Consider the following 11,379-nt stretch of genomic DNA (forward strand, 5'->3'; position numbering starts at 1 on the left):
AATGATTCTATGATTCTATGATTTCTGGTGCTTTTTGAACTACTCCAGCATTTGAAAACTCTTCAAATGTTTACTCTAATTATCTCTTGGGATGGGTTATGACTAATACAAAATAAATTTTGGAACTCCTAGCCTTAAAGGAAGCCTTTGGACACTCCTGCAAAACAAGTTTCAGTGCCTTCCTTTGACTCACAAGGGGTTTTAGCACTTGCACATGAAGTGCTTTCTGAACAGCTTCTGAGGAAAGCTACAACTGTCCACCTCTACCAAGGGACAGACAAAATCAAAGACAGTGGTAGCAATGTGGTTTGGTTTTGGTTGGGTTGGGTTGTTTTTGTTGGTTGGGTATGGGGTTTTTTTTTGTGTGGTTTGGGTTTTGTTTTGTTATGTTTTTTGTTGTTGTTGTTGTTGGTTGTTTATTTTTTGTAACTCTAAACTGTTGAACTTGATTTCACTTAGAACAAGTAACTGTTACTACCACGTTTATTGTCTGGCTCTTTCTGAATAGCAAAGAAACACTTGAATTGTTCCTGAAATTCAGGGTACTGAGCAAACTCTGTCAAAAATCTTTCAGAAAAACCCGCAGATCATGTATCTGGAACAGGAGCTGGAAAGCTTGAAAGCAGTGCTGGAGATCAAGAATGAGAAACTTCATCAGCAGGATATAAAGCTAATGAAGATGGAGAAACTGGTGAGTTTTTCTTGGGGTCTGGCAGGTTTGGACCATGTCTCTGGGTTATGTTCTGATACTGAACTTGGGCTCGTCGGACTAGCGTGCAAGATTAATATTTTTTGGTTTAAAAGGAAACATGAAATGATGATGGGACATGTTCACATTGCAGGTGAAATGGTATCTGCATTGGGCTGTAATGTAAGGAGGGGGAAGGAAACACCAGCTGCTGTAGGTGAACTTTACTTAATGGGCTGTTCAGTCTGGAGAAGCAAAGGCTCCGAGGTGACCTTATTGTGGCCTTACAGTATCTTAGGTGGGCCTACTAGAAAGCTGGGGAGGGACTTTTTAGGATCTCAAGTAACAACAGAACTAGAGGGAACGGGGCAAAGCTGGAAGTGGGCAGATTCAGGCTGGATGTGAGGAAGAAGTTCTTCACCATGAGAGTGGTGAGACCCTGGAATGGGTTGCCCAGGGTGGTGGTTGAGGCCCCATCCCTGGGGGTCTTTAAGGCCAGGCTGGATGAGGCTCTGGGCAGCCTGATCTAGTGGGAGGTGTCCCTGCTCATGGCAGAGGGGTTGGAACTGGGTGATCCTTGTGGTCCCTTCCAACCCTGACAGATTCTGATCTGTTTTGGCAGAGGACTTTGACTCGGTGGTTGGACTTGATGATCTTGGAGGTCCCTTCCAACCTAAATGATTCTATGATTCTAGGACTTAAAACTACTGTTTTGCATAAGCTGTTGCTAAGTTGGTACAGGGTTATCTGGGACCCTCTTCCACATTTCCTTTCCTCTCTCCTCCTGCATCCCCCAAAGAAAAAATCCTTATTTGCTGTGTTTGCTTGAGTGCTATGGAAGATAGATTGCACTGGTAGTAAAACATTAACATGGAAAAGGTCCACATTAAACAAGGGATGAAATATGAAATGGAACAAATGTTTTCATGTAGACCTTATTAGCTTAGGTCAATAATTTTAAATATTAATCATTAAGCTGCTTCTTTATCTGTGTGGATCTGCTCCTGATCTGTGCGTAACTCCACGTGAAAAGGCAATTTGGGGGGCAGCCCTTGTTATTATTTGGCATGTTCTTATTTGTGGCAGGACAAGGTCTTTGTTCTGGGTGGGGTCTTTGAAAACTGTTGTAATACTTGCTTAAGCAAAATTTTAATGAAGTATAGAAAGAGGTTTGGGTAAAACAGAATACATTGATGGCAGTTATTCTCTATTGTACAGCATCACATGTTGCCCTGGCCTACAATTCCTAGGAAACCTTCATCTCTCCTGACAGATGTTGGCCACAGTGTAGACCCTTGGACTACCCAACCACTGTTTTTCCTAACTTCTGGTAACATCCTGCAGCAGTGAAGTAGAATCAGGAGAGCCACAGGGCTGTTTCCACAGGGGAGCTCTTGAATTTGTCACACTAGCATGCTATTTCTAGTCTTCTGTCTGCAACAGCTTACAAAACTGCTGCCCCTCACTGGCAGATGTTACTAGAACAGGCTGGATAACTAGTAGAACCCTTATCCAGTCTGCTTTTGTTGGCATTTAATCAGCACAAGTGGCAAAATGCCAGTTGTTATGCAGGGATAAGGTAAAGTGGGATCTGTTTGGCTGTTACAGAATGCTAAACCATGGTAGCAGGTCAGTCTCACATGACCCTGGGTTTTTGCACTTACAAGGTCTGCAAATTCTAGATTCTCAATGTCTGCAGGAGCTGAGTCAGTATCTTGAGGAATGCATCTGTGTGTTTTATTGTAAACTGTGTCTTTGTTTTTTTAAGCTGGAGAACAACACAATCTTAATGGATAAATTAAAGAAGGTTCAGCAAGAAAATGAAGAATTAAAAGCTCGGATGGACAAACACATGGAGCTTTCAAGGTGAAAAATATCTGGACTCTCAGATGTTCCTGAGAACCAGGGGATGGTGTTTGTGTGACAAGAAAGAAAATTCTGTCTAAATATTAGTGACTGGGATGTTGTAGTGCTCTGTAGGAGAGCACATCTTTCTTCCCCATTTGTATCTCTATGAATGTGCATTCCTATGTAGAAGAACAAGCAGGAACAAGTTGTAAGGGGGTAAAGGCTCAGTAAGTTCTTCAGTGCTCCAAAACAGTATTTCAGGGAAGAAAAAGCAACTCAGAAATACCATCTTATGATAGATTGGCTCTTTAAGTATTTACTGGCTTGTGAGCTAAACTTGGTTTTACTTTTAACCACTTCAGCTGAGTGAACTGTCCCCAGTTCAGACCAGTGGAAAGAGTAGTGTGTTTTATTTAGCAATAATAGCAATGTTGAACATGAATAAAATGGGCCTGAGATTCTCCTAACTTCAGCTGTTGCTGAAATGGATGGGAAAACTCTTTGAGTTTGAAGGAAGCTACTGCAATGCAGCTGCTTTGTAGAGCTGAGCCTCCAACAAGGCCCAGAGGCTCCAGCGTGGCCATTTAAAGCATCTGTCATTGTTAAGTAAGGACAAGTGTCACTTCTCAGATGCTTTTTCTGGCCTTTAGGGATGTTTCTTATTGGGACTTCCTCCTGCTTTCTGCAAGCTACCGGTTTAAATCCAGCAAGGATGAAAACATGCAAACCCTCCTTTTAAGGCAGTAATTTAGTTGTAAGCTAAACAGAGGCTTAGGCAATTTCAAACGTTTCTTTGACAATTAAGTTCAACACTGTCACTTACAGCTGGAGTTCTGTGTGTTCTGATGTAAATCTCTTTTGCAGGCAACTTTCTACGGAGCAAGCTGTTCTACAGGAGTCGCTGGAGAAAGAGTCAAAAGTAAACAAACGCCTGTCCATGGAAAATGAGGAACTTCTGTGGAAGTTGCACAATGGGGACCTATGCAGCCCAAGAAAACTGTCTCCCAGTTCTTCATCCGTGCCTCTTCAGTCCCCACGACATTCTGGTAACTTCTCTAGTCCCACAGTATCACCAAGATGACGCCTCTGGAGAGAAAGAGGGGATTGCACTTCATTTGTGATCTGCAGGACCTGATCCTAACTTTATCCACAGGAGCAAGAGCTATATTAGCCAAGTGTGACAACTAAACCTAACTGGAAACGATCTGGTGCAAAAATGGCGATAAGAGACTGAGAGCATGGGAGCGAGACGTTCACGTTGCTCCTCCCAAAAAGACTTGTTTATGACCTCTATGGACATGGTTGCACAAAGCACTTATAGAGCAAGGAAAGACTTGTTCATTTGCCTTTTCACTGAACTATAAGAAAAAGCTCAGGGGCTTAGAGATAAAGATCACAACCTTTATAGTATGGTCCTTACCAGACACTTTTTTTAAGGCTGTGTGTGTGCGTGTGCTGCGAGTGGAATGGGTGTAACACACTGTGCGTGTGTCTAATGCTGCCTTCTTTGCTGTGTATGTAATAAAGGATAAAAGCTGAAGACTATACATTGACATGTACTTCCTTAATCAAGTCAGTATGCAGGCTTTTAGCAGAGTACCCACACCTGGGGAGGAGGAGGAGGAACTGCCACTAGTACTATAGGCTGGTTTCCTTCATCTTTTTGGCTTCAGTTCAGTAAAAAAATGGCATGAAAAGCTTTGTCAACTGACTTGTTAGTGTCTTGGCTGACCCGAGTATGCAATTTTGAATATAAAATCAAACTGAACTTGCAGCCATATTTTGCATGGATTTTAGTTTAATGCCATGCACAACTCTGCCATTTGTGAGGAGACATTTTTCACAGGATACAGTGAATTTCAGCTTTCAAATCAACAGGGTTGTACTCAGAACCACGGTGTAGCCCTCAAGGTCAGAAGTTAGTAGTTGAGTTGCAGGTTTAGAAAACTAGACCTATCATCTTCCCTGCTGGAAAGGAGTCACTTATTTCCCCAAAACACGTCCACTGCTGAGGCTGTCTGCTGAGGAAAAACTAGATGTAGATTTGAAAGCCAAAGAGAAAAATGCAATAATTGTCGTTAGGTGCATTCTTAACTCAGTTCTCAAGAAGAATCTCAAGTTACTTTGTGGATTCCAATGTCTCTGGTGACACACTTTGCCTTTTTAAGCGTTAGCATTGATTTGTATTAACATTCTTCAGGGTTGGTTAAATTCACCTGAGGAAGAGGGGGAAGGTGGTCGCTGTGTATTTACTGTGCTAATTTGGCCTTACATTCCCTCTCAGACTGCAGGAGTTCAGTGGTTTGCCATTTCATTTGGCAAAAGATCCTGCACAAGAGATTCTGTAGAACAGGGGAAAAAAATAAGCAACTGTCCTGGTTGCTGGAACTAGAGGCTGAGGGTGTCGGCATTTCTGTAAGTGTCACGTGCTGAGCTTCAGGGTCATTGCACAGCCTTGCTACACCCTTGGTCAGAACTGGCTAAGATGTCTACTTTGTACCTATGAACACAGGTCCAACTTCAAATGAGTATCACAAAACACTACCTGTGCTTCCACTGGCCTGTGTTTTACAGGCCCAGGTGCAGGACTGTTGCTACACCCCTGTTGAGCTGCTGCTGCTCACCAGCTCTGCTGGTAGCTGTTAGGGTGAACTGTATCCACGGAGTTTCCCTGTGGCTTTCAGTAGCTTGGGGACAGGAATCGAGGGAATGAAAAGTGTTTAGGGAACTCAGCTGGAGAACCACTTCAAGCCATTTTACTCAAGACTTGAAATATCTTGGCTAGTCATAAGGAAGACAGGCATATAAACAGGACTGTTAACAGTGCTTATACAGTAAGTAAATTTGTAATACCTTTAAAATATTTCATCATTACATTTACTTACTTTTCCATAATGTACAAGTTAAGGGTGACATTTATGGAACATTATGGTCTCTTCTCATCCTCTCAAAAAATGTTTTCTAGGGGTTTCAAATTTAACTATGAAAAATCATCTGTGGTCTAAAACTTGGCTTATCTTGGAACATTTTTATTTTCTATGGTCAAAGAGATTTGATCACGTGTATTTGAGCTGAATGCTTGAAAAATAAATTTTGTTTACTGATTGAAGGGTTTTTCTCTTGCTTCCATTAGCCAAATGATCGTTAATCAAAGAAGGAACATTCCTCCTAAAAACTCTTAGTACCTGCTCAGCCTAGCAGAACACCAGTAGTGAAGCTTCACTGCAAATTATTAATGTTCAGCTAACAGAAAATTTTAACTCTACCCCTGCTACTCTAATGTAGGCAGAAGTTACAAAGAGCTTGCTTGTGATTATTAGTGATTCAGTTTGAGTTGGCTGTTAAAAAAAAAAAAAGGCAGAATGTAATAACATTACAGAATTAAGCAATAATTTTTTGAGTCCAGTTGGCTTAATACAGGGACCCAACGTGCATATGCCTGGTAAAGGCCTCATCTTGTTGAAATGCTCACTTTCTTCATGAAATTTTTTGTATGAGAAGCCACACAGAGTTTAGCAGTCTAACAGGTCATGTCAGTTAACATGCATAACGTTAACAGTTGCAATGTTAATGCCTCAATTAAGACGGGCAAGAAGAGCACGTACGAATCTTTGAAGATCAGATCCAGTGTACCCCTGCATGTAACAGAGAAAGGGAAGCTTTTCCAGGCTACAGATACAGAAAAGTAAGTATGGTATAGTAAATAATACAAAGACTTTCGATTTGTCAGCGGTTTCCCTCCACAATACAGAAGACTCCTCGCTTCTAAACTTCTTGCAAGTAGAATTTTTTATGAAGAAATAAAGAATCATTGTATATAGAAATCAGACTACAGAAATACACCTGTTTAATGTTTGTCCTGTTGCTTAAAGGAAAATTAAATAATTCTGTTCATCTGTGAGCACTGTCTCAATGTTTTTCTCCATTTCGGTATTAATATTTCACACTTTAACTTAACTGTTGGATCAAAGTCTTTGCTAACACCACGACTTATATTTTGGGGGGAATTTCTTCAGCAGTTTCCTTCAGGAAAAGCTAGACTACTACTCACCAGAAGTATGTGCCAGAGGTCTAGTTCTAGTCCAGCAATTAAATTATTTTCTTCAGGTACTCAATGTTAGCTAGTAAGTCTAACTCTAATTTTATGTTTCAAAGGAAGTTAGAGTGACATTTATATCTGTACCAAATAGTTTATTGCCATTCAAACTTTTCATAACATAGCTCACCTCCCTTCAATGCTCCTCTTTAAGGGTTTTTGTATGAGCTGCACTGTATTTGCTGTGAAATTTGAGGTGAATCATTTCCTTACTCTAACTGAAGACTGGAAGTTTCTCATTACAAACACCAGAGAGCTGCATGTGAATTAGTATCATGCAATTCATGCAGGAAATTCCTTCTAGGCAGTAGGTAACCACTGATCATTAGAACTGTAGTTGCCTGACAGCCAGGAAATTATTTAGGACTGAGCTGGAGTTAAAGAGGTCATCAGAAAGTTGAAATAATCAAGGAACCCCTAAGAAACAAGATACCTTCTGTCCACTGCAGCTGCCCTACTTTAGGAGAGCAGCAACTGAGGTATGAAAATAGAAATAAAAACTGGCAGGTTTAGGGATAGGACTTTGACAAGTCACCTAAATTTAATTTCTCAAGGTTTACTCTCATATCCTGTGTCACTGTTCATTTATGTGGAAATGTGTAATTGCATCAATGTAAAAAGAATCAGGCCTGCCACAGAGGCTTTTGGTAAAAATAAGAACTATGTAAAATATTTAGTAAAATAATTCTCATAGTTTATAAGCATTGTTTTGATGTTTGCAGGAAGGAAAAAAAAAATCTTCCTTAAAGGCATTGCTTCTGTAGTTCTAATAACCCTGAGAGCTGGATGTGACCAGCACACCTACCACTATACCTGACAGAGACCACCTGAGCAGGAATCAATCTATCTCCTCAGTCTTTACCATGGGTATTTATCACATCAGCTACATTGGTTTTTTCCTGCCTGCTGAATAAAAGGCTTTCAGCAAGCTTGCTATATGTTTTCATTAGCTAATAACTACTAATAATGACATAATTAAGGAAGCTGCCATGTTTACATCAGTACTTGCTAGCTATTGCTACTCAAAACTGCACTATGCACATCTGCTCCAAGGTTGGAATTACCTGGAGCAAAGGGCTCACTTCAAACCTTCACCTGAAGAAAGCTTTAGGTCAATTTAGGAATTCCAGGCAAACGCAGGCTGAGCCACACTGAAGTAGGCAAGCAGGGTCCAGGTTCCTGGCGTGGTTCCTCGTACGCTCACCGTGAGCTGGTTTTCACATCCCTTGTAAATAAAAGGGATGCATTAAAAACTCGGTCACACGGTTACACGACTGAGTAGATCTGCATTGGATGTTCCAGCTTACCTGGATTGTGTGCTTGAGCAGAGGTACAAAAACCATTGCCAAAGTGTCCAACAATGTTGATTTATCAACTTCTTACCTTTTCTCTGGAAAGTCTCTTTCCTTGTGTTGGTAACTAAGCCCAAGGTGAGAGAAGCAGACACGGGTCTGTGTAAATGAAACATCTCTCCTTGTCTCCCAAGTCAACTAATACAATCCAGTTGAACTTGTTACTAAGCTGAGAAGAGATTCTGCTATATAACTGAACATTGTTCCAGTGTTATATTGGGGGGGTTTAATTCTGTAAATTATACTACATAAATGTTTTACCTTTAGCAAACATAATCTGTTAGATAATTTAGTAAACAAAACACCATACATCTCCTGAGGAGTGAATTCTAAGTGAGATTCATGTTATAAGTTTGTAAGAATGTAACGACGTAAGAAAAACCCAACCTATCCAGCCACTTAGAAGTCTCTAGAGATACCCTCTAGTACCTTCATCTGTATTTAGTATTAATCTTCCCAGGAGTGGAACTTTATGTGTGTTTAGTGTTTATATCTTTATACATAATATGGAATGAACACAAACACAATAACATTTTCATGATGTTCAGAAATTTAATTTTTCTTGCAAAATCAGCATTTGCTATTGGCTAGTTCTGTAACAAGTTTGGGTTTGTATTTTATGCTTATTTGTTTGGTTGGGTTTTTTTTGTTGTTGTTGTTAGCATGGATAATACTATAAAATTACACAGCACCAAAAGATACACCTGCCTGGTGGATTTTTGAGGATATTTAATATCCTCTCAGTTCTCACATACACAAAAAAGGAACAAACCATATACTGGTTTAACCTCAAGAAAGAGTTTGATGAATAAGACCATATACAAAGGAAAGCCCAAGAGCACCTATTCCTAAATACAATCCCTACGCATGCTCAGGCTTAAAAATGTTAACTACTTCAAAGTGGTTAATTATTAACTCACAACTGGCCACTGCTGGGCACAGGCCTGACAAGCCAGTAAATATGGAATGTATTGACATATGAAAAGAGATAGCAATAGAGGAAACTTCATTTAAACTATTAATAAAGAAGATAAATGGCTATTATGTCAAATAACATACAGTTTGTTCTCTGTCCAGAAGCCTTTCCTATCAATTTAGTTCAACTTTAGTAGCTACTGTTGTTTCTCCTTGTAGGTTCTGAGCTACACAAATGTAGTCTCCAGCATCTCTGGCTTCAAAATCCTCAACAAGAAGAATGCTCTTTGAGATTCTTGTGGTATGTCCAGTTCCTCTGTTTATCAGTCTCCAGAAGTTTTGGATAATCACAGGCCTCTCAGACTGTTTTAAAAGAAAATACAGAAGAAAACACCTGATTCAACAAAATGTGTATTTAGTGACACTGCCCTATCAAACCCTGAGGCAAGATGTCCCATAGTTGGAGCCTATGTCCAGGAGCCAAATCTTAGGTGGGGGAAGTGAAGGTGTCTGGCTGCTGCAGCCACGCTGATGTGCTGCACATCAAGGTACCAGTAAGTTCTGTCAAGTCAGGGTACTACAAGGGCTCCTTCTTCCACTCTCTGCCTATCTTCACACTTCAAAGGGCTGCTACAGCTCTGCCTGGAGCACATGAATTAAGGTGCAGCTGTGGGCCACCTACTAAGGTTGTATTTGGGTACTTGATCAAATAGGTGAGGCGACGTGTGGGAGATGTCAGGATAGACGTGTGAGCTTACTGTCAGACTTTCAGCGTGCCTCAAGGATGGCAGCAGCGACATGAGTTAGTTGACCAAGCTCTACCTAGTTCTCTTTTAGCACAGAAAATAGCTTTACAGCATGTGTTGCAAACTAATTCTTCCTCCTCTAGTTTCAGAACACTGTATTAGATAACATATAAGCAAACAACAACAACTCACAAATGCTTCTAAATGAATCCTCACATTACATTTTCCAAAATGTCTATGTACCATCGAAGGCAAAAATATGAACAAGGATGCTTAGAAAGATGCTTTTTAGATTTTCTTCTTGTTGTTACATTTATAATAACAATTTATATGTTTTTTACTCTCCTGTAGGAGGAGTCTCTGAAGGACTGTTTATCAGGTCACACTCCCTGGCACCTCAGAAGTTTAAAACAGACTGGCTAAGAGAAACTGGCCCAAATATAGGCTAAGTGTCTCTTTTCTTATCAAATCCATCATGCTAGTTAGCAACTTCAATCCTGTTGGCTTGAGCTCTACCAATAACCTGGATAAAACTGCTGAGAGAAAGGTTTCTGCTTGGAAACCATCTCCTCTTGCTTCACGAAACAGATGGAGTAGCCGTTTACCAACAGGAATGCTACACAGCTCGAGCTAACAGTTGCAAAAGGATAAGTTTTAGTGCAAAAGGACACTTCTCTAAAGCCACAGCTATAATCTCACACTTGCAAAATGCCCAGTACAGAAGCAGCTGCCAGCCTCCCTGAAGCTCAGGGATGGGTCATGGTGCAGTCACAGAATGCCCAGGAAGCAGCAGGCATTTACAGCTAGCAAGAACTTTTTGTAAAAATGGTCACTTCATCTAGAAATTCTGAACCCTTTAGAAGGGATCAAGCCACTGGCAGAGCTCTACCCAGCAGAGCTCGACCTCCTGTTCCCAGCCTGGACCAAGTGCTACCTACCAACAAGTACTACTGCACACTGAATTCAAGCCTAAGTTAGTTCTTAAATATAGCACGTGGAACTTCCCTGACCCTACTGAAAGTGAAGGTAAAGGCCATATAAGGCACATGCTATTTGTCTGCCTGGGCTCCTGTTAGCCAAATTTTTCTCAAACTGATTGCCTTCTGCTTTAAAGCTGTTTCCAAGGAATCATCTTAAGATCAGTCTGCATCCACAGCAGGTGAATGAACAAATGCAACTATCAGGGAGTGGCAAGGGGAAAAAAAAAAAAAAAACAAAAACAACAAAACAACAAAACAACTGAGAACAAACCAGTAAGAGGGAGAGGTTAGTGGCTGCAGAGATGGGTGTCCCTCCAGTGCAATGTACCTAGGAGCAAGCAGGGATTAAAGTGCTGCTTCTGCTCCAGGATCAAGTGGTAGGTGACAGCCAGCTGCTGGGTGGGACTATCACTGATGGCCCTGTACTGAAAGCAGCAGCAAGGAATGGCAGCATCCAGTGAATCACTGAACTCTGTCAGACCTTTTTCTTGCACAAAAGGTGTATCTGACCAGCATCACTGATGGTCCTCTCTCTTCTCCCTCCACCCCCACATTTTTCCTTTGCAGTATGTGAAGTTTCACAATAAGCCTCCACAAGCACACAGTACTTCTACTCTAACATCTCCTTAATCGTGCTACTGAGGCAGAAACCCAAACACGACTCTCCCCTCCCTGTCCCCAGGCACAGCTGGAGCCGAGATGGCTCACTCCACTGGATAAGCACATCTGCCCTGGCCGCAGGCCAAAGCCTCTC

The 11,379-nt window shown here is 41.1% G+C and overlaps 2 protein-coding genes across 2 annotated transcripts in view; one reads left to right on the forward strand and one right to left on the reverse strand.

Moving 5' to 3' along the window:
- Positions 1-536: 536 nt before the first annotated feature.
- Positions 537-4,081, forward strand: LOC103770089 (microtubule-associated tumor suppressor 1 homolog). The gene is made up of 3 exons (XM_008937338.1): positions 537-691; positions 2,457-2,554; positions 3,401-4,081. The coding sequence occupies exons 1-3, from the start codon at positions 590-592 to the stop codon at positions 3,615-3,617; spliced, it is 417 nt and encodes a 138-aa protein (XP_008935586.1). The 5' UTR covers positions 537-589; the 3' UTR covers positions 3,618-4,081.
- A 4,936-nt stretch (positions 4,082-9,017) lies between these two features.
- Positions 9,018-11,379, reverse strand: part of PDGFRL (platelet-derived growth factor receptor-like) — a 20,377-nt gene continuing 18,015 nt past the window's right edge. Inside the window, exon 6 of the mRNA XM_008937339.1 lies at positions 9,018-9,262. Within this exon, the coding sequence (XP_008935587.1) occupies positions 9,074-9,262 (189 nt within the window). The 3' untranslated portion in view covers positions 9,018-9,073. The remainder of the gene's footprint in view (positions 9,263-11,379) is intronic.

This window comes from Merops nubicus, unplaced genomic scaffold (assembly GCF_000691845.1).
Source record: "Merops nubicus isolate BGI_N331 unplaced genomic scaffold, ASM69184v1 scaffold2843, whole genome shotgun sequence".
Classification (NCBI taxonomy): domain Eukaryota; kingdom Metazoa; phylum Chordata; class Aves; order Coraciiformes; family Meropidae; genus Merops; species Merops nubicus.

Excerpts from the sequence above, each read along its gene's own strand:
- LOC103770089 (XM_008937338.1), top strand. The coding sequence starts at position 590 with ATGTATCTGGAACAGGAGCTGGAAAGCTTGAAAGCAGTGCTGGAGATC. Across the intron at positions 692-2,456 it reads TAATGAAGATGGAGAAACTG|CTGGAGAACAACACAATCTT; the intron begins GTGAGTTTTTCT and ends TGTTTTTTTAAG. Across the intron at positions 2,555-3,400 it reads AAACACATGGAGCTTTCAAG|GCAACTTTCTACGGAGCAAG; the intron begins GTGAAAAATATC and ends TCTCTTTTGCAG.